Source organism: Sceloporus occidentalis, unplaced genomic scaffold (genome assembly GCF_023333645.1).
Source record: "Sceloporus occidentalis isolate IW3139 unplaced genomic scaffold, rSceOcc1.0.p SCAF_1, whole genome shotgun sequence".
NCBI classification, from domain to species: domain Eukaryota; kingdom Metazoa; phylum Chordata; class Lepidosauria; order Squamata; family Phrynosomatidae; genus Sceloporus; species Sceloporus occidentalis.
Genome location: NW_028316981.1, coordinates 180,596,989 through 180,624,119, shown reverse-complemented (window position 1 = coordinate 180,624,119; position 27,131 = coordinate 180,596,989). Strand labels below are relative to the sequence as shown.

The window sequence follows — 27,131 nt, the reverse complement described above, 5'->3', positions numbered from 1 at the left end:
ATATTTGTAGAACTGTTTGTTTTATTTTATTTTTTCTAAAGCCCTCATCAAATGCTGAAAACAGGACACGGGGCTCTTCAGAATATTTTGTTTTCATTTCATCTTATGGAGTAACCAGTGAAACTGGCCACCCTCCAGTCTTGGATGCATGGACAATCAAGGCTTGTATCAGGATGAATGCTACATTTATAGGTCCTTTTAAAAAAAGAGGTGAAAAAAATCCTAAGGTTTAAAAGTACGAATTGAAAGAGATGCCAGGGAGGCGTTCTCATCCACAGAGCCTTCTGCAAGGACGAGGCAAAACTTTCATGCCAGTCATGGACCAGCTCCTGGGATATTCTGTCTATCTCCTCCTGATCCTGGCACCTTTAAGCACTGTGGGGCACCCTATTCAGAGCCATGTACCTCCTCATGAGGTAAGCTACTGGGGGGTGATGGGTATTAGGCCAGGGCTATACCCTGCTGTTTTCTTGGTCTTTGGCAGCATTTGTCGTTGCTTTAAGTAAATGGAAAAATCAAGTGAGACAATCAGTTGGAGGCATTAGTGCCAAATGCTTGCTCAAGAGCAGTGTAGAGGTTCTGCTCCAGGGTTCTACTCTTGAATTTGAAAAAGAAAATGGAATCAAAAGGCTGAAGAAAGGAGTAACCTAGTCATCAGTGTTTCTCTTAGGATTGCACAGTAAACCTGGAATGCATACTAGGCAAGTAGCTGTCCTTATTTGTAGATGTAAATGGATAAAATATGGTGCAAAATGCATGGTTACACAGAAGTCTTCCTCATCAGGCAAAATGAAAAGGCTGTTCTCTATAGAGAATGACAGCAAGGTTGGTTTTATAATGCATAAATAACAGTATCCTTTCCATTCTAGAATGCTCTGAATTACGGAAAACATGCAGGGGGAGCTGTGTTGGCCATTTAACAAATACAAATAAAAATCCATCAGTGATACCTTTATCAGCCAACCGAAATGCACAATATATGTTGCAAGCTTTCATGGCTCCATGGGCTTCTGAATTACTGTTACTCAAAACATTCCTACTCTCTTTCCAATAGAGGGTGAGAATCCTTTATCCGTTTTGTACTTTCTAGCTAATTGATCCAAAACAGCATCATTTCTACACCAAAGAGTGAATCCATGTCAGAAATGCCCCGACTTCCCATAGCTCCACTCCCACAGAGCTTCTTTCACCTCAAGACCTTTCAGTCTGGGACCAAGCCAAGCATTCTGGATTTAGCTAAGAAACTAATCCCTGAGGCTCTGGCCTGTGGCCTCCAGGGCAAGGACACCAGCTGTGAATCTTGTCCATTCTGTGACCATCTTTTTCATGTTTTGGGCACTGGAACTTCATTGTCACTAACGGGAATCAGAGTGCATATTCTCTATCCAGTTCCAGGCACTCAACACCACTGTGCAATCTTGGTTCAAATCCAGTGCATTGCAGCTGCAACTCATTCCTATCCAAATTTCAAGTGACCAAACAAACCAAAACACAGCAGGTGCAGTCCATGAATGGGAAGGTTTCAAGCCAGGCATAAAAAATAGTTAGTGTCCTAGAATAATTTTTATCACATGCAGCAATGGGTGTGATGAAAAACCCCACCAGTGGGAGTGGAAAGACAGAAAAAATAGTCATATCTATTTAATTGTGTTTTGTATTTTAATATGTTGATCCCTGCCTCAAGCCTTGAGGAGAGATGATAAAGAATTATTATTATTATTATTATTATTATTATTATTATTAAAAAGCATCTGAGGAAGTAGCCTGAAGTCTACGAAAGCTCATGCTGCCAATTTCTTTCTTTCAGTTAGTCTCAACAGTGGTACAAGATCTCTCTATTAATTATTATTATTATTACTATTATTTCCCACGTCTCCTCGAAGAGAGGCTGCTATTATTATTATTATTATTATTATTACCCCTCCCCCCCACTGTTTTCTAATCTCCTTGCTAAACAATCCCCTGTTTAAAAAAGCATGGTTGAATTAATAAAATTTCAGTTTTATTTTTCAGTCTATGATCTTCCAGATTTCAGAAAAAGCTTTTGGGCAGGTGGAAATCTGATTTTGCATGTGTATATTTGTAAAATTTTTATTTCTGGATTCAAGACATTGGATACATAAAAAAGATGTTCTGTAAACAGATCAAGGCGCAAAATAAAGTTGTGAGAATAATATCTGCGGTTGAATGAATGGAAGAAGGCATGGTGTCCACCAAAGATAACAAAGTTGTCAAGAAGTGATAAGATTCCCATATCATTCATAACAAAGCACCGTAGATTTGTTTCATTTGTAATTAAAGGATAAGTTTTCATTTATTTTATTGAATTTTCCCCATTGTTTTTATATATATATATATATATATATATATATATATATATATATATATATCTCTCTCTGACTGGAACATATCAGTACTCAGGGTTTTATGGGTTCTTTAAAAGTGACGTTCCTGCTTCCATGTTTATGTCCTCTTTTCTCACACACACATATACACACACGTACACACATTATATATGGAGAACTGAAAATACGAGGAAGGGATTTTGAGAAAATTGGCACATTTACAGAGCAATCCTATGTGTGTTTGCTGGGTAGTAAGTCCCACTGTGTGGGATGGAGCTTATTTTTATTCTTTCTGTTGTCCCTCTGCCAGCAGGCAAAGACTTTTTATTCAAACATTCCTTTGGCATCTATTCAAGGAAGTTGCTGAAGGAGGCTCCTTGCTGGTTCAGTGTTGTTGTTTTCTTTTTACCACCTCCATTTAAAAAGTTATTTTTAATTTTAAAAATTACTTTAAAATAATTTTTTGTTGCATTTTACCGAAGTTACCTGCCTGCAGTGCCATTTGTTGATGGAAAGATATAATATGCATTTAATAACTAAAGGAAATGGATCATGGCATGCATAAGAATTATGACAGAAAACCCCTAATACAGTGATTCTCAGCCTTTAGCCCTCCAGCTGTTTTGACCTTTAGTTCCCAGAAACTCTTGCCAGCATAGTCTGTGGTGAGGGATTCTGGCTGTTGAAGTCCAAAACATCTGGATATGCACGTAAGGGTAGCGTGGCCACTTTTTGCACTAGAGTTAGATCTTGTGACAGCTCAATGGGACATCTTGCTCCTTCTTTTCACCTTCACCACCACTCCTTACTAGAAATAGAAAAGCAGGAACAATGATGACCGAGAAGACTGGCTGCTCCTCTTCAGGCATCTTGATGCCCATGATTAGGTCTTGCAGCAGGCTCTTGTTACTTATCTGTTCTCTTGTGTCATGTGCTACAGAGAAGATCAGCCATGTTGGCTCTTGTAGTTTATAGGCATGTAAGAAGAAAATCAATGCATTTGAGATGTGGTGCTGGATAAGTGTGCTGAAGGGATGTCATATTGAGGAGGGAGCAAGCTTGTTTTCTGCTGCTCCAGAGACTAGGACCTGGAACAATGGATGCAAACTCCTGGGAAAGAGATTCCACCTCAACATTAGGAGGAACTTCCTGACAGTAAGGGCTGTTCGACAGTGGAACACACTCCTTTGGAGGTTTTGGTGGAGGCTCCTTGCTTGGAGGTCTTTAAGCAGAGGTTGGATGGCCATCTGTCGGGGATGCTTTGATTGAGATTTCCTACATGGCAGAATGGGGTTGGATTGGATGGCCCTTGGGGTCTCTTCCAACTCTATTATTCTATGGTTTTATGATTCTAAAAGAGAAAGAAATGGATCCTTGAACAGATCAAGCCTGAAATCTCCCTAGGAGCCAAGGGCGGGTTACAAACCGCCATAAAGTACGCGCTCCGCGCGTACTAGGGTTAGGAAGGGCCGTATTAGGGTTAGGAAGGTTCTTACCTTCCTCACTGCCCTTCCTCTCAGTACGCACGGAGCGCGTCGTAAATGGCGGCGCCCATCCACATGGGCGCCGCCATTTTGACGTATTGGACGCTGTGTGTCCACACGTGTCGTGGCGGAAGTGACGCCGCGAGGGCACGCTCCACCCCTTGTGGTGCCACTTCCGCGTTTCGAAAAGGAGCGCCATTTCGGCGCTCCTTTTTCGCTGCACAGGGAAGCCTCGTGGTCTGGCCGCTGGGGCTTCCCTACACAGCGAATGGCGGCGGTGGGAAAACGGCCCCTTGAGGGCTGTTTGTAACCCGCCAAGATGACCAAATTAAGGCTGTCATACTTTAGCCACAACATGAGAAAGCATGACTCATAAAAAAGACAACAATGCTAGGAAAGACAGAAAGCACTAGAAATAGAGGAAGGCAGCATACTAGATGGATGAACTCAATGAGAGAGGTCACAGGCATGAATTTGCAGGGCTGAGCAGAGCAGTGGAGGACAGGCAGTCTTGGAGATGTCTCATAGGCAAGGTTATCAATTAGTCAAGGACGACTTGAGGGCAGTTAACAACAAAGAACAAAAATTTATATTTTGCATTTTCACCCTAGCATCATGACTCCCTCCAGGGTGAGGGGAGGAAGAACATTGAAGGCTACCAGGAACAAGAGAGTCTTGATCTGTAACATAAGAACTATCATGTATCTCAGGGGTGAGACTCATGAAGCTCTCTCAGTGTTGTTGGTGTATAGCTCCCATTTAGATTTAGCTTGCTCACTGAAGGAGGGATGATGGGAGCTGCCATCCAACAACATCTGGAGAGCCACACAATTCCCATCCTCTCACCTAACTGATAGATATTTGTTTTGTACTTTATCTTAACCAAAGGCGCGTTGAACAGTGCAAAATATTTAAACTCCAAATACACAGAAATATCTTCTTAAATACTATGACAATCATAATCCATGCCTGTATCTTTAAACTGGTGAATCTAAACTTTCACATTGTTAAACGTAAGTGAAGTAGAATACTGGTAGAAGACTCATTATAGTTAACAGGGGATTATCCACACAGACAGTATCAACTCCAATGTTAACTAAAACATGCCAACAAATATGGAAAACAAAATAGTAGCCAACAGACTGCAAACATTTAACATCGACAAAAAAAGAAACACAAAAGAATGCAACACCTAAGACCATAGCACTAATTTTCCGTGCAAGCTAGACTATGCTTAAAATACTGCAACACAAACTCCAATCATACATGGAGAGAGAAATCCCAGAGGTGCAAGCACTAGAGACCAAACTGCAAACATACGATGGGCAATGGAGCACATCAAGGAATTTCAAAAGAAAATCAGCATGTGCTTTATAGAATACAGCAAAGCCTTTGCATAGATCACAAAAAGCTATGGAACACTCTTAAAACATGGAAATGCCAATACATTTGATAGTCCTGATGAGAAATCTGCACTTAGAACAAGAGACTACTGTTAGAACAGAATATGGAGAAACAGAATAGTTCCCAGTTGGCAAGAGGGTCAGGTAAGTCTGTATAGAATCATAGAGCTGGAAGACACCACAAGGGCCATCCAGTGCAACCCCCTGCTATGCAGGAAGACACAGTCACCCTACTTATTCAACTTGTGTGCAGAAAACGCCATGCAAATAGCAGGTTTAGACTTCTGAAGATATCAGCCACAGATGCTGGCAAAACGTCAGGAATAAACTCTTATAGAACATGGCCACATAGCCCGAAAAACCCACAAAAAACTATGAAATTGGAATAGTTAAAGATTTCTCGTACCTTGGATCAAACTCTGATCTGAACAGCCTGCACTGGCAGCATCTCCATGCAGCTGAAATAGTTGTTTGTTTAAAGAAAGTGGCAAGCATTGAGCATAATCCTCCTTCCTGAGCTTACAGGCTTCAAAGGGAGAAAGGCATTTGCATGTTTGGAAAGAAATGGTTTTGGGGGAGCAATTAAAAACAAAGTTGGCAGAACTGAAAATGTCACCTGTGGTAGGGATGGCATAAACTGAAAGAAAAATAGACAGCCCAGTGGACTCCCTGAAGCAAAGATTGCCTGGCCTTCAAATGCTTGGGAAAACAACATGTCTGGATTCTTTGAAGGCACCTGGTGAGTTGGGTTGGGAATATACAGAAGGCAGGATGAAAAAAATCTAAAGGAAATCTCCAATTAACCAGTGACTCAAAACACACAGAGATTGGTTATGTGGCAAAATTGAATAAAGTGTTGCAAAATCGAAGGAAAGGGGATGGCGCCTGTATTTTCAGAATCTATATGGATAAAAAAAATTCAGCAGGTTCTCTGAAACGTACCTCTGTTCTGGATAGTGCTTGCTGTAACCTGCACCAGAGAGGGAAAGGGCAACCTGATCCTGATAAGGCCCTCCTTGTATATCTTTAAGGACAGTTTGATTGACCACACTGGGCTAGTAAACAGGCTTTTAAGGGAAGACTTTAAAAGGAAACTACCTGTTCCTGTAAACCACACCTTGTGGTTTGGCAGGATATAATCTGGAGGAAATAGGACTATTTTCCCTCTTAAAAAAACAACAAAACTAAGGTCTGGCTTTCCGTAGTCACAGAGGCTGAATCTGGGAAATCTCATAAAAACATAAAAACCATGCTGATTAGACCAAAAACTTGTCTAGTCCAGCTTTCTGTTTTGCACTGTGGTCAATCAATGTCTCAGAAAAGAACATGAAGGCATATCATGGATTCATTACTTTCCCTGGTTGGAAAGGTGGTGGAAACACTTTCTTAACTATCTTCATGGGATGGCAAGCTTGACTGGTGGGACATTTTCACACTGGCTTTGGGCAGTCAGCTAAGTAATTTGTTTTTTAAGGTTGTTTGGAAATCAGTTGGTTCAAAATATACCTACTCCACTTGCACTTTCTTTGTTTCTTTGTTCCTTTTCATTTTGAAGGAAATAACTTTTTGTCTTCTTCCACAGAGATCTACACGTCAGGTAAAAGCTCCCAAAACCGAGGTAGGTGACATGCTGGACTACTAACCAATCTTTATTCATCTTCAACTATAGCCAGATCATTGCAAGCCCTATTCTATACAGGACATTCCCCTATACAGGTAGCAGAATCAGTTAGAAGAATGTAGCCATAGTTAGATTGAACAATAGTCTTAATAATGGAGTAATACTAGTCTTAACAGTGTGTTCTTTGACATCTGTTCAAATAATGAGGGAATTGTCCTGTCCCATCGAGCTTAACAACACTTTGGGGCATTCAACCCTTATGCTGGCTGTATTCACACCTAACTTCTGTTTGCTGAGAGGTAAATTCCCATTGTGAAGTAACCAATTTAAGCATAGGTAATTAGATTGTATAACTGGATCTTGTCGTATATATGTGATCAGAGTGGTCCAAGACACAACCTCCAATCTTGTCTCCAAGCACAGGAGAAAACATGGACTTCTCATGCAACAGCATTGCTATTACTGGGGTGAGATTGTATTCTTGACTTTCATTCTTGACCTGCAATACATCTCAGACAACTTTATTGACTGTCTTTGTGGTTTCCTTCCTTAGCTCACCATCTCTAGCTTCTTGATACGCTCATCAATTGTGTCCCGCTATGCCTTCACCCGAGTGTGGACTGTCATGAGCAACCCACACACAGAGGCAAAAGAAGCCATCTTTGACCTGGATCTCCCCAATTCAGCATTCATCTCCAACTTTACCATGTGAGTCTGGGACACAGAAAGACAGTTTGTACAGCCCTTAAACTGACACATCACCATATTTACCCATAACTGTATGGCACTGGGGTGGGGGGAATAAGGGTAGGAGTAGACATAGCTCAGACTGACAGAGAAGGTAACAGATCCCTAACATTTTCAATTAAAAGGTTCAGGTCAGAAGTGTTAGGGAAGGAGACCAGAGCAAGTTTCAAATGTCTTATGTTCCAAATCTCAGGAGCTATAAACAAGAAGTCTGCTTCTGGATGTTTCTATCTTTATATTACAGACTTATCTGGGCAGAACTGTCATTCCCTGTTCTCTCACTTGTAATTCACTGTACGGCAGCGTGGAGTCTCTTACAAAAGAATTCTCTATGTTGCATAGAGTTCCCAAAATATTTAAGAGGAATTAAGATTCCCAGAATATTTCAGGGCAAACCAAAATAGACTTGTAAAACCTGCACAGTTAGTCTCCAGTAGAGATTCCCCTCAGGAAGGGTGGTGGAATGCATCACAGACCACTCTTATAGAGCTATGCCATTGGTACTACAATGAGATGTCCATCATCCATATATATGGACTGGCCTATTCCCCACTACTGGACCACTCTTAGCCACTGTGTATCTGCCACCAGCATAACAACCCCAAATATTGTCTTAGGTAGATTTGCCTAGGCCTTAAATAAAACACAGGTTTTGTTTAACAATACATAAAGGAGCACAGTGTCCAGATTAAGGGAGGTAATAGTACCACCTTACTCAGCTTCGGTCAGCCTCACCAGGAGTACTGTGTTCAGTTCTGGGCACCACAGTTCAAAAAGGATGTTAACAAGCTGGAATGTGTTCAAAGGAGGACAACCAACATGGTAAGAGGTCTGTAAGCCATGTCCTATAAGGAACGTCTTAGGGAACTGGGAAAGTTTAGCTTGGAGAAGAGAATATTGAGAAGCAATAGGATAGCTATTTTAAAATAGTTGAAGGAGTGCCATGTTGATGATGGAGTAAACTTGTTTTCAGCTACTTTGGAAACTAGAACATGGACTGGTGGATTCAAATTGCATGAGAGAAATGCCACCTAAACATTAGAAGAACTTCCTGATAGTAAGAGCTTTTCCACAGTGGAATAGATCTGCCTCAGAGGGTGGTGGACTCTCTGTCTTTATGGGCCTTTAAACAGAGGATGGATAACTATTTCTTAGAATAACTTTGACCATGGGCCTACATGGCTGGCATTAGACTAAGTGGCTCTTGTGGTCCCTTCCAAACCTATGATTCTATAAACATAAGTCATAATTTATTAATTTCAGTATGTCTACTGATCCCTATACTACTAATCTACTCATACACTAGTAATCCTGATTACTCTTATTTAATAGCCACTTAGAATGGTACCTAAGGCAAAAATTCCCTTATGTCAACTACATGTAATGGCTGCCAAGCCTCTGCGAGACTCCATCCTAGTTATCTTACATATATAGCAAGTCAATCCTTGTTTGGCCTTGACAGTGACCAACACTGACCTCTCTCCAAAAATATTTGTTCATCAGTCATAACTCTGGATTAACTCTCATGTTCACAGCTCTCTTGAGGACTGACACCAAATCAGACATACAGAGAGAGAGAGTCTCACATTCTCTATGGATTTCCTCTCTGGGACTGCTGTTGACTGTTTGCTCCCTTCTTCAGTCCTTGGTCCTGTTTTCTTCTTCCTTCTTGGGTCTCCTGCTGACTGCTCTTCATATTCCACAGTTCAAACACCAGCTATTCCTTTGACTTTGGACACTGTCTTATATACTTCCTGGTGGTTTTCTTCCCTCCAGACATCCAATTTGATTTGTCCCATTATTTCACGTCTCTATCCTGGGCTGGACTCACCCCAGCAATCAGCTCCCATAGAGTTTTAGCCACTGTCCAATCAATGTTGCACAGCTTGGATCCTCTGGCCAGAATCCTGCTGGTGGTTATGCTGGTTTAACTCCCAGTAGTTGAAAGAGTTATTTGGTACTTCCTTGTGTAAGGAGCAAGAGCATCCAAAGTCTCCCAATCACAGCTCTTTCCCTAAACCTAGCTATTGATTAGCCACTTAGTATGTCTGACAGTTGGCTGGCTGCCCTTGCACACCTTTCACCAAAGTAGAGGTTGAATCCCTTATTCAGAATTCCAAAATACAAAATATTCCAAAATCCAAAACATGTCTCATGGGCAGCTGATGAGATATGACACCTTTGCTTTTCAGTATACACAAAATTTGTTTCATTCACCAAATTATTTTTTAAAACTGCATAAAATCACCTTCAGGCTATTTCATAAAGTGTGTATGAAACATAAATGAATGTTGTGGTTTAATTTGGATCCCATCTCCAAGATATCTCATTATGTATGTATAGGCAAATACACTTATTCCAAAATCCCTCCCAAATCCAAACCACTTCTACTCCCAAGCGTTTCAGATAAGGGTAGTACAATGGATCCTATGCACCCTGGACAGCTTTTGTAGCTTCAGCAGTGGTCATATTAAATTTTGAATTCTCTACCAGTACATATCCAGAGGTAGCCATGTTGACCTTATAGCAAAGTACAATAACATCCAAAATTCACAAAACAATGATACCTTTTGTGAAGTCGAAGGCTTTCATGGCCGGCATCCATAGTTTTTTGTGGGTTTTGGGAGGTATGTGGCCATGTTCTAGAAGAGTTTCGCCTGCATCTTTGGCTGGCATCTTCAGAGAATGCTGACCTGGTGTGATCCTGGGTACAGAGGAGTGATTCCCAGGGTCAGGCGCTTTCCCAGCAGACAATGATCACCAGTTAGCAAACACCAATTCTCTTTTGCATATCCTCCCACCCTGAGGCCTGGCCATCAACAACAGAACAATACACAGATTAACATGGGAATCACTCCTCCTCACCCAGGGTCACTCAGTATATATACCCCCACTCACTTCCATTCCAACAATCTCTGAAGATGCCAACCACAGATGCTGGTGAAACGTCATGAAGAAACTCTTCTAGAACATGGCCACATAGCCCGAAAAACCCACAAAAAAATAATACCTTTTAGTGGGCCAACCAAAATGTGTAATATATATGTCACAGGTTTTTGAAGCTCCACTGGCTTCCTCATCAGGCAAAGGTGTTAAAAATAATACCGTTGGAAAAAAATGATGCTGTTAATCATAGGTCTGCATTTTGTCAAGAAGTTGTTGTTGGTGTTCTGAGATCTTGACAAAATACAGGTCTGTGACTAACATCATCGGGTTTTTTTCTCGCAAACATCTCTGGTGTAGACCTATAGTAACTGTATAGCAACTGGGTTTTCTGAGTTTAACTAGTGAAGACTCAATTATTGAACTAAGGGAATTACTTGTTGTGACAGGGACGTGGAAAGCTGGAACCAATTCCAAATTGCAAGGCTTGGCTTTGCAGAACCTGGGAGAGTTCCCAGGGCAGACAAGCATTGATCTCATAACTTTGAGAAGATCACCTGAACCCTTTTCTTGCCTATTTTCTGTTCTTTTTACCTATTGACAGGAATGTGTGCGCATGTGGTTTCAAGTCGCCTATTGATTTATGGCAACACCATGAATTTCATAGGGATTTCCTAGGCAAGGAATACTCAAGAGGTGGTTTTGCCAGCTCCTTTCTCTGAAATATAGCCTGTTATTCATTGGTGGTCTATCCAGATACTAACCAGGGCTGATTCTGCTTAGCTTCCAATAACAGATGGGATCCTGTGCCTTTAGAGTATAAACCAGGAATATGTAATATTAAAACAGAAATAATTTTTATAGTTTCTTATCAATTATTTTAGAGTTACCCAAGATTCTCTAGTGACTGGGTACATATTTTATTCTCTCCTTGCAAACTAGAATTGTGAATGAAAAGATCTATGTGGCTGAGGTGAAGGAGAAACACCAGGCTAAGAAGATGTATGATGAAGCCCGCAGGCAAGGAAAGACAGCAGCTCATGTGGGCACCAAGTAAGACCCCTCTTTCAAACATCCCTCTCCTCACTGCTCCATGACATGCTTGCCCTCCTCCAGAGACAAGTGACGTCTTGTGGAGGGCTTCCATTTGTACACTGCCTTCACTATACTTCTGAGACAACAAATAGGCACCAGTAAGCCAGAAACACATTGGGGGTGGGTGGTGGTAGTTGGGACTGGGATTTTGGCATCTCTTTCCACTACAGTCAAGAATGCTATAGGTGAGTTTGTTTATTTTCTTACAGTTTTAGAGACAGGACAAAGGAAGAAAAGCACTATCCTACTTGTTAACATTTCTTGGCTAACATATAAGAAAAGATAAATTACTAGTTGTTGTTGTTAAAATAGCTATCATTCAGATGAAGACAAGTTCAACATGTGTCTTTTGACTGCAGACACTCTTCTAGCAGCTCCACAATGTTCTTATCAATGATGCTCTTATCAATGGAGGACATGATGTCTCTAAATACAACTTTTTAATGTGGTTTACAAGAATTCATGTCAATCTTCCATGAAATCAAAGGGGTTAAGCTCACAGTGATTCTCAACCTTGGATCGCAAGATATTGTTTGGTTACAGTTCCCATCAGCACTAACACTGGCCATGCTGGGTGAAATGGATAAGAGTAAAAATCCAATGAGAGATAAAGATTCAATTTTGGGAATCACTGATCTGGCAGAGCTAGCTTTTGTATATATACAGATGTTTATTTGTAAAGCACCTGCATAATTATATACCATGCAAATCAAGACTGACTCTTGCAGTTTTAGCAAAGAAAAACTTTCATATCTGAAATAAACTGCTCTAAATTTATCTCACTGTCTGGCTAAATTGGTCTGCTTTTGAAGCCTGTCCCCCCCCCCCCCTTTTTTTTTTTTATTTTTTATTCCCTGAATCAATACATTTTTTGAAGTATTTTATCTGTATTGCCAATTGCTCTAGAAACATTTCACAGGACAGCAGGCTACAAATAAGAATTAATCTAAACTCAACTCTGGGCCGATACAGACAGGCCAAAATAAAGCTGCTTCGGGTCACTTTGGAGGTATGCTGTTTAAATGACACACACATTTTAAGAGGCCAGAAGCTGTGCCAAAGCTGCGCTCCAGCCCTTGGCACGGCTTCTGGACTCTTAGGATTCATGCATCATTTAAACAGCATATTTCCAAAATGACCCAAAGCTGCTTTATTTTGGCTTGTCTGTACAGGCTCTCAGTCTTTTTAATGCTGATACCTAGTAGAACATCATTCAGGTTTAAAATTCTTTGTATCCATCTGATCATCAATTCACACAACTTTATAGGAAAGACTGCTTGTTGGCAGCCCAGACTCAGCATCTGTTCTGAAGCATACAGGGGAACAATTTGGTTGGTTCTTCTGCCTTAGGCTCAGTCTACATGAGGAAGTTTCTTGAGATCATGTTGATACAGAATACAGTATTCACACTAGTTCTTCATCAAAACATATTAGGAGCCCAGACTGAAAACAAGCCTGGACTGCTGGACTGTTGTCCATGGACTGTTGTCTTAGCACAGGCATGGACTGTTGTCTTAACACAGGGCTGGGGAACTTGTGGCTCTCCAGATGTTATTAGACTACAGCTCTCATCATATCTGGCCTATGGAGTTGTTGGAGACCACTGACATTAGGTCCCCCAGTCTTGCTTTAGGGGATTTTAGACATTACCTGGTAACCTGCTATGGAGTGATTTTTCCCAGGGACAGAGAAACTGAAAAATTCAGAGTGTCAACCAGTGTGGAGGCTGGAGGCAAGGTAGCCTTTGAGCTGATTTATGAAGAACTGTTGCAGCGGCATTTGGGCAAGTATCAGCATGCCATCAACATCCGGCCCCAGCAGGTGGTGAAGAACCTCAGCGTGGAGGTGACCATCTCTGAGAGGACTGGCATTGACTATGTCCACGTTTTGCCCCTCCGCACAAGCAGACTTCTGACCAATGCTGTTCGAGGTATGGAGTCATTCTCCTACTTTCTAGAGGGATTTTTCCAAATAGAGTGGTTGTGATAGGCAGTGGGGATTTAGTCCCACAGATGGTCACACTAGATCAAGGGTAGGGCAACTGTGGCCTGAGTGCTGCATATTGTCCCCAAGGCTCAAAATCATTATTTAAATATGCGTGTGGGAATTGTCCCAGATGTTCTACAGGGACAATTTACTACACAAGCACCAGATATTGTCCAATCTTGGAAGCTAAACATGGTCATCTGGTTAGCTGGGAATCTAAGCAGGGTACTTGGTTAGTACTTGGATGGGAAACCATCAAGGAATACCAGGTACTGTAGGCTATATTTCAGAGGAAGAAACTGGCAAAACCAACTCTGAATATTCTTTCCCTAAGAAAATCCTATGAAATTCATGGGGTCACCATATGTTGACAGGCAACTTGAAGGCACACACACAATTATTAGACTAGTGAAGAAAGATTACTGTTAGAGCATTTGATTTTCCTCACCTTTGTATCTTTCATTTAAAGTGTTGGGTGTGTTATTATTTTGCACAACTGGTAGAAAGTGGACTTTGCCCATTTGACTGCTGAGGCACAGATCTCTGAGGAAGTCTCATTGTGGGAAGGTATCAGGTTAAACATAGGAAATACACATTTCCTTTAACATTTGCTTCGATTCAAAGAAACATATTTTCTCTTATTCCTTTTGAAACATAACAAAATCTGAAAGGTTTCATTTTGGCTCAGTCTTGTCATCCCTCCTCCCTAGATTGTCCTAATTTGTGCAGGTTCCAGATACATTCAGAACTATGACACTTCTTCCCCCAATTCATTATTGTTGTAATACTGGCAAGTGGGTTGCCAATTTGTATATCAGTTCTTACCTCCCAAGATACTTATTTTAAGCTTTCAGCAAAGATGAAATAACATTCACTGAGAGCTGACCTTTTCCTCAGATGTCAAAAGAAACAGGAGAACTAGACCCATCCTACAGAACCCTAGACCTTTAGGTGGTTCACTCCTGACTGCTCTTTGATTCCTTTCTCTGCATTTCATGACTGAGAAACAACACTTTATGAAAGGCATAGAGATTTGTAACTTTCATCTATCGTCCAAAACACACTACAGAAATAATCTGGTTTGAGACTGCTTTAACTGCTCTGGCTCAGTGCTAGGGAATCCTAGGAATTGTAGTTTATTGTGGCACCAGAGCTCTCTGAACAGAGACAGCTAAATGTCTCACAAAACAACAGTTAAGGTGGTCTCCAGGTGGATTCTTTCTGCAGTGTTTTTTAGACCAATGATGTAGATAATGGAGATTGAATCACAAAAATGCCCACACGGGTCTTCATGTATTGCTGCACTCAAGGTCATGCCAACACACCTTGCAACCTTGCAAAGCACAAGACCCTCACCACCACTGTTTCATTAGCAGAAATACAGGACTAGCAGCTGAAACTTAGTTCAACTGTGGCAATGGGACAGGATCATTCACGATCTCTGAGGATGAGCAGACTAGTTTATTGTTTTATGTACAGCGCTGTGCAAATCTACAGCGCTATATTATTATTATTATTATTATTATTATTATTATTAATAATAATAATAATAATAATAATAATATGGTGTACAGGATAGGCAGTGTACCTGTCCTAGAAAAGTTTCAAGCAGAATTACTGCAGAACTCTACTGTCCAATATTTGCTGTCTGGGGTGGTTGCTGAACATAGCCTAATGGGAGAGCCAGTGTGAACAAGCCCTTGTCCCTACTAATGTACTGTGCTGTTCCATCTAACAGGGGATGCTGATGTGCCGCCATCTACAAAGGTGGAGAAAGGAACACACTGCGCTTGGATTGTGTTCAGCCCAACGCCCCAAGAACAGGCAACGTTCTCAAGTTCAGGAATCATGGGTGATTTTGTTGTGCAGTATGACGTGGCCATGCCAGATGTTGCAGGCGATGTACAGGTTAGAAAAGAGACTAGAAAAAAGAAAAAAAATTAAACACTTTTTAGGCACACTTCAACAACTGTGTCCCCTCAGGAATAAAATGGAAGTGCTGTGAAGGCATGTGAAGCAGCCAGGATAAAGCTGCTACTCTCCCAACCCATTTCACCTTTCTTTTCTCATGCAGTAAAGTCTAAAGACATGGGAGGCTAATAGACTACATGAAGCAGGTCTGGAGACAGACCCAATGGGCAGATTTGCAGTTCCATGGAACTGGGCCTAGACAGAAAAAAAGATGAAAAACCGAGATATTAATACACTGCGAACAGTATGGACACATGTCTCTCTAATTATATGATAGCTTACGCTAGCCTTCCCTAAACTGGAATCCCCACAACACAGCTAGATTTGTTCTATTACATGATGACTGGACATGATGGCTGTTATAACACATCTAGAGAGACTCTCAATAGGCAAGGCAAGTTCATATTCTTTGACTAAACAAACCAGCCAAGCAGTTCTGTTGTTCACTGAACTCTTCCTTTTCCTCCTCACAATGGTCATTTTATTCCTTTTTGTCTCTCAGATCTATAATGGCTACTTCGTTCACTACTTTGCCCCAAGGGGATTGCCCCCAGTACAGAAGGATGTGGTGTTTGTTATTGATGTCAGTGGCTCCATGTATGGCACAAAGATGAAACAGGTGAACAGTGAGTAATGGGCATGGAAAAGGTGTATAGCGGTTGCAAGTGAAATAGGAGAAGCATAGCCAGAACCAGGGAACATGTGTGTGTGCGTATGTGTGTGACTGCATGTTGAAAATGAATGGAAGGGAATAGGACTGGTTGAAATACAGGTTCAAAACCTATATAAACAAGACTCCTTTAAACGTGGAGATCTTTGTCACAACTGGCCCTATTAGGTAGAGAGAACAGCAGATTTTGGGTGTTATGAAAGGGCAGAGAACTGTTCATTATCACATGAAAGGGTCTTATAGCACCTTCAAAACCAACTGAAATAAATAAGCTGGTAGCACAAGCTTTTGTAGACTTGAATCTACTTCCTCAGATGCATGTCTCAAAGGTGCTACAAAATTCCTTTGCATGCTGATTTTCACAAGGGAGGCAAAGCGCTCAGAACCTGTAGATAGATGGGAATTAAATCTGGGAATATCCTGCAAAAGCGGGATTGTTTTCAGACGACATCCCCCAACATCGCCATTATCCCACATTTAACCATGAATACAGTGGGGGAAAACATGCTGCTTTTTACTTTCAGGATTTTCTCAAGAATAAAAAGTGGCCAAATCCTGGTATACAGCCCACAATGTAGTACTTTGTGTACCACTTCAAGCTGGTATTCAGTGCCTGCTTTAAATTGGGTTGTTGGTGGTGGATTTGCTATTCTGTTCTAGGCAGGAAAATGTCTTAAATCAGCCTTCTTTTCTCCACATGGTATGAGCTGGAGATTACACAGACAAGCGGCAAGAGGCCATTTCTAGTCTCAGTTTCACAGACTTTGATTAGTCCTGTGATTAGAAAAGTACTATAGCCTCCTGCTACTTGAGAGTGATAGAAGACAGCCTTCCCCAAATTAATGCCTTCTTACTGTGGTGGTGCTTTCCATGCCAGCTGTGAATGAATGATGGAAGATGCAATCCAATTTATTTGGAGACTCTCTGAGTTGTGCAAGGCTAACATAAACCCTTTCTCTGCTCTTCTGCTTTGCAGACCAAGAAGGCAATGCATGTCATACTAAGTGACCTTCACCAAGATGACTTCTTCAACATCGTTACTTTCTCAGACACAGTGAATGTGTGGAAACCCAGCCAATCCATACAAGCTACTCCACAAAACATCAGGAGGGCCAAGGACTATGTCAGCAAGATGGAAGCTGATGGATGTGAGTGAAGACCAAGATGGTTGTGGGAAGTGTGATAGGCAGGAGGGTCTTGAAGTTGTACTAGGCATTGCTTTCATTTTGTTCTCAAATTCTCATTCTTGCTTGTAGGAGCTTAAAGTAGAGGAGATGAAGGTTGTCAACACCCACCTTTTAAAGCCTCCTGTGGGACCAAGATTTGGGAAATCCCAATTCTAGTCCCCAATTAGATTGGCCATGTCACTCTTAGCCTGATTTCTCAAGGGTAATTGGGAGGATAAAGTAGGGTGGAGGAGATTAATGTCCTTTGCACCTTGAGATCATTGGAGAAGGGGTGGGGTATAAATGTTAATTACAAATTATGAATACGTTAATAAGGACACCCGGGAATTCTTGGTAATAGCTACCTATGCCTATCTGTTCCTTTAAACAACAGTCTTCTGATCTCCCTTGGCCTTTTGCTCCTTAGGGACTGACATCAACGCAGCTCTTCTTGCAGCCGCTTCTGTCTTCAACCAAAGCTTTCTAATGGCAGGAAAGGTTATGCAGGAACAGAGAATCCCACTGATCATCTTCTTGACAGATGGTGAACCCACCTCAGGAGTGACAGCTGGCAGCCGCATTCTGTCTAATGCTCAGCAGGCTCTGAAGGGCACCATTTCACTGTTTGGTTTGGCCTTTGGTGATGATGCTGACTATGGGCTGCTGAGGCGCCTCTCACTAGAAAACCGTGGCGTTGCCCGCCGTATATATGAGGATGCTGATGCCACTTTGCAGCTCAAGGGTTTCTATGATGAGATTGCCAGCCCTTTGCTGTATGATGTGGAGCTGGCCTACCTGGATGGAGTGGCCCAAGACCTCACTCAGAATCTCTTCCCCAACTACTTCCAAGGCTCTGAACTCGTTGTGGCTGGGCGAGTGAAGCCAGGAGCATCAGAACTGCGGATACGCACCACAGGGAATGGCCAAGAGGGCCCACTCAGCCTGGAAAACGACATCTCGGCCAATACCACTGAAGCAGCTCCCTTTGGCTGCTCTGTGGATGCCAACAAGATTGGTCATTTTGTGCAGAGGCTTTGGGCATACTTCACCATTCAAGACCTGCTTCAGGCCCGGTTCCGAGCCAATGACACAGCTACTCGGCGCCTGCTTACTGAAAAGGCCACCAACCTGTCCCTCAAATACAACTTTGTCACCCCTGTGACATCTCTGATAGTGGTGAGGCCAGATGAGCACAGAGATAAAGCCCAGCTGGCAAAAGTTACCACTCCTCCTGGGGTAACCAAAGCCAATAAGGCCACTCCTCAAGCCTTGGGAACAACACCTGCTTCATCGTGGCTTTCTAAGGTGGCTAAAACTACTCCTGTGGTTGGAGGTACCAGTGCTCCAGGAGTCACAAAAGCAATCAAGGGAATGGTTAGGCCTGGAGCTGCTACCACTTCTCTGGCTCCGGCAATCACCACTAGAGTCACTAAAGCAGTCAGAGCCACATTGCCACCAGTTATTGCCATGACTACCATCATCCCTACTCCTTACATATCCCCAGCACCTACTGTACTTGGCCGCACCAAAGCAGCCAAAGCCACGCCACTTCCCAGGTTGACTGCTATGTCTCTGACTCCAGCTGTAATACATGGGTCCACAAAGCCACCCAGAACCACAGTATCCCTTAAAACCACCAGACTACCTCTCAAAACCCCTAAGCCCAACCCCGCCAGGGCCGGAAGACTCAAAGTCACAGTTCAGCCTCACTCTGTTTTGGAGACCAGAGGAACAGCCATTAGCAAGGTCCTCTTGCTAGGTGTCCTTGATACAGTGACCACTCCAGAGCACCCACCTGGAAATGTAAAGGTATCAGAGGATAACTCCAGTATTCTGGAGCAGCCTCAGATGACACTTCAGCCAGCCACTGAGCACCAACCATACACAAACTGGCAGGAAAGTACTGCCAGGATGGAGACGGGAAAGATACCTGAGAGTAAGACAACTTCCAAGGGTGGCAGAGCCACAGAAGTGCACACAGATAAGCCTCTGCACAACAGCACTGCTCCATGGGGCTTAGCACCTGGAACAACACTTCCAGTGGCACAGAAAATGGTGACCCAAGGCCCTGGACGTGTTGCTAGCAGCACTACGCCTGCCTCTGACATCAGCCTCCTCCTCCTGCCCAGTGAGTCTGAGTTACGCTCAGCCACTGACCTGGACATAGAGTACGTGGAGTCCTTGAATCCACCAGCTGTGTATAGTTTTGTCACATCCCGGAGACATCCAGGTGGGTACAAAGTATAGGAGTATCAGTTCTTCATTTATGTGGTTCACCTAGGACCTAAAGCTCATTTGAAGCCATCTACCTGTTCTCTTCTTAAACCATCCATAAGTCTTAACAGTTCTTCAGTTCTACCATCCATCCCCTGGGAAAGTGAGTAAGATGTAAAAGGGATACAGAACAGTAGGATATAAACTAGGATTACAAGGGCTATACACAATAAGCTGTAAACTATTCCAGGACCAAAACCTGAGATCTGGAGATGAACCTGGTGATATTTCAAGGGGAAGCCACTGGTGTTGTCATCAATCACGATAAAGTATGCATTAAGCATAATTACACAGAGAACCCCATTCAGTTTTCAAAAACACACACCAAGTCTGTAATACATACACACACACTTCAAAACAGTGCTCTCACTCTAAGATTCTTTCCCCTCACTCGAAAAATGGGAAAAGAGAGCTAAGACCCAAGATCTGGGAACCCGAGGGATTCTCCACTCCCATCATTTCTGCCTTCCCAACTGAAAGTCAAGCTGGGTAATGAGGGAAGCCCAGTGCCATCAAGTCTCATCACAATCTGAATATAGCTTCTTCACCCTGTTTACCTTCCCAGTAGGGAAAACCAATGAGTGGGATGGGGATTTCTGCATGGGTGTAGTTGTGGGAAGTCCTGTAGATATTTCACAGTCTAGATCCCACCTCTCGGCCAGCTATTGTAGGATAATTTGGGTCAAAGCTTCCCTTCTATGCTCTTGTCCTTGCCAATTCTCTTCTTTAACTAGTAACCAACTCATCCCAGCTTCCATTACATGCCAACCACTATTGTGTAGTGGTTTGTGCATTGAATGAGGACTCTGGAGACCAGGGTTTGAATCCCCTCTCAGCCATGGACACCCAATAGTTGACATTGGGGAAGTCTCTCAGCCTCAGAGAAAGGCAGAGTTCACCTTATGGTCACCATAAGTCAGAAACGACTTGGAGGCATGCAACAGCAAAAGTATCACAAGACTCTGTTGCTGCAAAAGCAACATATATAGCAACTCTCAGGTCTTGTCTGTCTCCTCCACAGGAAGCCTGGATTATGAAGACATCCAAGGTAATTCTGCTGTCAACAATACTAATTCTGAACACCGGCTCATGAAAGTGATTTCATCTCTTTAAAAGCTTTCCCAGATTTACAGTTTTTCTACCCCTAAATATTTTCTTAGTATGGAGAGTGGGATGGGAAGTATCCAGTGGCAGGGGGGGCTGCACAAGGGTGCTTGGTGGGCCACATACAAGCTGTGGGTGGCACAGTTCCCTGCCTGGATGTAAACCACAGGTGAACAACATGTTCTCCAGATGTTTCTGGCCTATAACTCCCCTCAGCCCTAGTCAGGATAGCCAGTGGTGAGGGATAGATTGCCAGGTGAAAAATGGGTCAAGGCTCTTGTACCTTTAACAGGTGCATGGAAAAGGGCATTTCAGCAGATGGAGCTTATATTACAATAACCTGCTGAAATGTCCTCTTCTATACAACTGTTAAAGGTATAGGAGCCCTGTCCTGTTTTTTTTACCTGGCAACCCTAGCAAAGGACTATGGGGACTACAATTCAAAACAAATATGGTCAAATACAGATGTTTGGACCTCATTGGCCATCTCACTCATGGGTCATACAGTTTATTTAGAGCACCTAAACAGCCCGATGACTGAAAACACACCTGAAAATAGAGCATTTTCAGAAATGGAAATATGGATCCTGTTCCACATCAGAAAATGGTTTGTAACTTCCATACCAGGAGAAAGACAGGTTATAAATAAAATAAATATTATGCACTATAGCTCTCTATAGTGGGGAAAATAGTGCTGCTGTGAGCTGTGTGGAGGCAGCTCAGCCTCCTGCTAACTGCAGATATTCAACTGCAGTTGATGTTCTCCTTCCTTATGGTTCTTCCTCTTTAAGCCAGTCTTGGACTGGACAATCCTTCGTAGACAGAGCTGTCATTTAAAAATGAAGCACTGAGCTGGATTCAGCCTCCTGGGAAAACAATCTGTGGGGGATGTCACCTGAGATATTTTGCTTCTGAGGGAGTTGAAGAATCCATATCCCTGAAAACATACCTTCTTTTTCAGGTTTCTCAGAAGAACTGGACAGTGATGCAGGTACATTTCTATATGGAATGGAGCAGAGCTGACTGTTAGCTGATCCAACTGAATTGCTAGTCAGGGCTGGGTTGAACCAGCCTTGCCTATCACCCATAATTCTACGTGTAACCCATTGGTTTCCACCTCCAACCTGATAAGATTTTATTCTGATGCTGCTCCTCACCTAACATGCTTTGTCCTGACCCTTCCTGGAAGGATGGGTGGGTGCATCAATGTGATCTACACACCATGAACTTCAAAATCAAAGTTGGCAACTCCATAAAAACAACAACTCTGTGAATGTGTATCACTCACAATCCTCTTGAGACTGGCTTGGCATTCCAGCCCTTCCTGATGTCATGCGACTTCGTTTCCCACCAGCCAACGATCATTGGCTGATGGGAATAGCAGCTCAGCAATATCTAGAAGGGCCATGGATTCCTCACTGTTGGGTGTTGCATCTGCACTAAGACCATTCGCATGGACTTCTGCAGTGACAGGGGTGTGTGGATGCAGCAGAATGATACTTCATTCCCAAATTATACTTGGTGCCTAACAATACATTGCTGTCCAATGCTGAGTGAATGTAATTCTGCTCCCTTCTTAATCCTTTCTTTTCAGATACTTTGGGAGGTTCCTCCAACACCGGCTTCTTCACTTTCTCCTCTTGGGGTAAGAACATTCCCATCTCCACCTCTGCAAATCTTCTACACTAATCCTCTTTCTTAAAAATCTAGTCCATTTACATATTGGCCCTCCAGATATTTGGACTACAGTCTTACCACTGACCATAATAGGTGAGGCTGAGAGCATTTGGAGGCCAGAACATCTGGAGGTGCAGCAGTTCCTCACTCCTAATCCTATTCATGTTTTCCCTGCAGTGGATGGAGACCCCCATTTTGTCATAAGATTGCCACATTCACTGGGGAACCTCTGCTTCACACTGGATGGACACTCAGGAGATATTCTACAATTGGTGAGCGACCCAATCACTGGTAAGAGCCTCATATAGAATTAACTTAAACGTATTCTGGCCATCTCAGAGAGACCAACAAATAGAATGACAGAATTGCCAAATCCCCTCCACTCAATAATTTTAGCATTTCAGACCAGGTGTCTCTGAGCACATGCAGGGTCCTGCCCCTTCTTCCTCAGCTATTAGGACATTTTTAAAAAATGGATAGTGTCTCTGAGCATCATAAAGGCAATAAAATTGTGTTAAAAATAGGTCTAAAATCTTTAAAATCTAAAAAATTCCTACAAACTATAGTTGATCTCTGACAGGAAATAGTTTTAGACATGAAAAGGGACATAGAAGGAAGAAAGCTTTCTTCTAACCAGCTTTGCTCCCTCCTGTTCTTGCGACTTGCCAGGAATATGAAAGTGACGTTTAGCTCGTTGTATGGAACTATTTTGTTGAAATAGCTGTGATGGTTAATTGCCATCAAGTCAGCTTTGACTTATGGTAACCCTATGAATGAGAGAAGCCAGCCCAGCTCAGGCCTTGCAAACTCAGGGCCATAGCTTCCTTGACTGAATCCATCTATCTTTAGTATGGTCTTCTTCTTTTCTACCATCTTTCACTTTTCCCAGAATTCTTTTTTCCATGAATCATATCATACCATGATATAGTCTCAGTCTGATCATCTTAGGGTGCATCTATGCTGTTGAAATAATGCAGTTTGACATCACTTTTAAGTGCTCTACTTCCATCCTATGGAGTCCTGGGATTTATAGTTTTACACACTTTCTCTATCTAAGAGTACTGGTCTCTCACAAACCTATAAATCCCAGGATACCGTAAGTTGGAGCCATGGCAGATAAAGTGGTATCGAACTGCATTATTTCTATAATGTAGATGCACCCTCAGCTTTTAGTGAGAGTTCAGGACTCATTTATTTATTTATTTTAGTGGCCTGTGGCATCAACTAAACTTTCACCTAGCACATTACAAATGAGTTGATGCATATTGATGGGCTGGAATAAAATGAAGCTGTGTTTGAATTCCTATCACCTGTCATTGTCTGCTATATTGGCTAGAGCTGATCGGAGCTGCAGCCCAGTCATCTGAATTGATATGTGGTTTACAATAGAACATCTGTGAACACCTGGCTCCTTTTCTCGCTAGGTGGGAAGTAGGGAACTCTGTTCTCTCCTTAAATGCTGCTGCCTTTCTTTCCTCCCAGGCTTGTCAGTCAATGGGCACCTCATGGGAGCTCCTTTAAGGCCAGGCCATGAGGAGCGTCCCCGCACCTACTTTGATGCCATCACCATGGTGGTGGAGCAGCATCTGCCACACACCAGCTATGTGATCAACATCACACGGAAAGGCTTAACTCTGCATGGTGAGGATATCCTGGTGCTGCCCTTCACCCGGCGGATCACAATCCGAAAACCCCAGCTGGTGATTTCCATGTGGCCTGAAGCCAACATCACTGTGCAGATCGGACATGAAATGGAGTTCCTGGTTCTGCTACATCGCTACAACCATCCCACGGCCCTGCAGCTGGATCACCTTGGCTTTTACGTGGTCAACGGAAAGGGGCTGTCAACTTCAGCACAAGGCTTGCTAGGTAAGCAAATGCCCCTTTCCAGCAGATTCCTACATATTCTTTAGCACCATGTTCGCTACATCAATTTACCCCACTCCTGTTTTACCTAAGGTAGGAGCCAGGAGTGGGCTAGAACACACCTCCCTATTCTAAATGATGTGATTATTCTAACAAATATATACTGTACATTGTTTTAAAACATGTAATAGGTCTACATGTGCTGGCCACACACATTTTGGTTGCTGTGTCTCTTTGGTACAAAACACACTGTAGACATAATCCAGTTTGAGACTGCTTTAACTGCCCTGGCTCAATGCTGGGGAATTCTGGAAACTATAGTTCTGTGTGACATTTAGCCTTCTGTTTCAGAGAGCTTTGGTGCCGTAACAAACTAGAATTCCTAGGATTCCCTAGCACTGAGCTAGGGCAATTAAAGCGGTCTCAAACTGGATTATTTCTGCAGTGCATTTTGGACCTTCAAGTCATTTCCAATTTGTAACAAGCCTAAAGCGAACCGCTCATGCAATTTTCTTGGCAAGATTTGTTCAGAGGGAGCATGCCTTTGCCTTCTTCTGAGGCTGAGAGAGTGTGGACACTGAAGCCTAGAGATTTGAATCCTGATCACCAGCTTTGTAGTCAAAAACTTAAACCACTACACGCCATGCTGGCTCTCATTGTCATGGTACTAGTCTACAAGGAGAAAAGGAATAATGTGTGTGAGAGGACCCTTTCACATTACATAATTATAGCAATATGATTAAACTTTAATTGTCATGAATACATCCTGGGATTTGTGCTTGAGTGAGGGGCATTTAGAATAGTCAGCCAGAGAGGTCCTTTAATGCCTCTGACCAAACTGCAAATTCTAGCAGTCCATATGATGCAGCCGTAGTAGTTAAAGGGGAATAATAGCACTATAATTGTGTCATTTGGAATGGCCCAGAATGAGAGAGAGAGAAAAATAAATAAACTTAGGGACAAACTAGACATTAAAGGGAATGTGCATTCCCTACAATTAACTCTTTTTTTCTATAGAGGAAATTCCCTATCCTCAGAGATATGTGCCTCAGGAATTAAGCCTTGGAAACTGAGTGTGTGTTTGCTTTCCAATGACCAAACACAAAACATTTTGCAAAATCCAGACTATGATGCTAATGTGAGCACCAGTGCTGTACAAAACAGACCCACTCCCCACCAGCAAAGACAGTTATTTGTAGTCCAGCATAAGGGGGAGCACCAATTTGAGGAACTCTCAAAGAGGGATGTGGTGGCTTAGTGGTTAAGACGCCAATTCTGACCATTGTAAGATCTGAAGGTTGGCAGTTTGAGGCCCAAGTACCACATGATGGGGTGAGCTCCTGTCACAAGTCCCAGCTTCTGCCAACCTAGCAGTTGGAAAGCATGGAAATGCAAGTAGATAAATAGGTACCACTTTGGTGGGAAGGTAAACAGCATTCGGTGCAGTCATACTGGCCACGTGGCCACTGGAGTTGTTTTTAGACAATGCTGGCTCTTCAGCTTAATAGCAAAATGAGCACCACTCTTTAGTCTGTTACAACTAGACACTCATGTCAAGGGACTACCTTTACCTTTACAAAGTTATGTTTTCATGTTTTCAGACCTAAGAAAGTCTCACAAGTACTTTTCTTTCTCTCTGACAGCAAATGTGAAACAATCATAAAATAATGGACAGTCTGCTGCTTTTTTGTGAGAGCAAAAACCTGCTACTTCAGGCAGCAACCCCACAGCACCCATATTGTAGAGCCAGCTCTAAGAGAAGAATTACACCAGGACAATTCCTTCCCTGCCTTTTCCTGCTCACGTGTGTTGTGTGCTCCAGTTTCCAACCATGCCGCTTTTGTCTTCCACAGGCCAGTTCCAGAACAGTGACATCAGGTTTTCCCCAGGCCCAGCTGATGGGGAGCGAGCCGCTTGGTTGTGGAGGGGCACTAACAAAGTGCCAGTCACTGCAGTCACCAAGATATTAAAGGACTCCACTCGGAGGGCACATGAGGCACCATGCTGGCTGGTGAAACGCAAGGATATAGAGGGACTGTTGGGGGGCCCTTACAGCTCTTACTTAGCCTCCAACCCCCTGGAAATGTGAGCTGGCCACCTTTCAGTCACTCGGACTGAAACAGCTAGGCTAGCAAGCTAAAAAAGTCCTTGTCATATTGTCGTATTCTCCCCCACCCCACACCTCAGCCTTATGAAGGGATGAGGAAAAGGAGGAGATTTATGGCCTCTCTTCCTGGACCTTTGAGGTAGACTCTTGGGAACAATAACAGACATCGTGATGCATTAAGGAGAGATCTTTTTAACCTCTCTGTCCTCTTCCCTGGCACATTACAAATAAATTATGTCCCCTTTCCATTCCCCACCCCATTGATTTACCACAGAAAGGGACTTAACTGCAAAAATATATTCTCACTACTGAGAGGAGAGTATCCTGAAAGTTATTCCTAGCATTTGACAGGACGGGCCATGTAAATTTTTAACCCTTTTGCCCCCTTTTGTGGAAGGAGGCATACACCCTCTTTCCCCAAATGGAACAGATCACAATAGAGTCCTAAAACTTTCACCAAATAACCTGACCTGTTTTGGAAAAAAAGCAAGAAGAAAAGGCAAGAGTGGACAAGGGGGGGGAGCTCAAATTATACTGGACAGGCCTGGAAACACAAAGATGTTTATCACACTATGCTCTTAAAGAGGTACTATTCCAGTGTGACTCCTCTAGCTGCCTCCTGTTGCATTCTGGTATTGGTAGTTTTAAGGAGGGGTATTTAGAATTCTCAGGCAGAGAACTTCTGTGCCTGAGAACTCTAAATACCCCTCCTTAAAACTGCAAATCCCAGAA

General features: G+C 42.8%; 1 protein-coding gene across 1 annotated transcript; it reads left to right on the top strand.

The window, feature by feature from the left end:
- The first annotated feature begins 251 nt into the window (after window positions 1-251).
- Window positions 252-26,931, top strand: ITIH6 (inter-alpha-trypsin inhibitor heavy chain family member 6). The gene is made up of 15 exons (XM_089484843.1): window positions 252-416; window positions 6,815-6,850; window positions 7,407-7,561; window positions 11,426-11,536; window positions 13,261-13,508; window positions 15,303-15,472; window positions 16,038-16,154; window positions 17,182-17,353; window positions 17,799-19,601; window positions 20,667-20,693; window positions 21,711-21,740; window positions 22,344-22,394; window positions 22,604-22,717; window positions 23,909-24,295; window positions 26,146-26,931. The coding sequence occupies exons 1-15, from the start codon at window positions 252-254 to the stop codon at window positions 26,379-26,381; spliced, it is 3,822 nt and encodes a 1,273-aa protein (XP_089340969.1). The 3' UTR covers window positions 26,382-26,931.
- Window positions 26,932-27,131: the final 200 nt, after the last annotated feature.

Excerpts from the sequence above, each read along its gene's own strand:
- ITIH6 (XM_089484843.1), top strand. The coding sequence starts at position 252 with ATGCCAGGGAGGCGTTCTCATCCACAGAGCCTTCTGCAAGGACGAGGC. Across the intron at positions 7,562-11,425 it reads TTCATCTCCAACTTTACCAT|AATTGTGAATGAAAAGATCT; the intron begins GTGAGTCTGGGA and ends CTTGCAAACTAG. Across the intron at positions 17,354-17,798 it reads CAAGATGGAAGCTGATGGAT|GGACTGACATCAACGCAGCT; the intron begins GTGAGTGAAGAC and ends TTTGCTCCTTAG.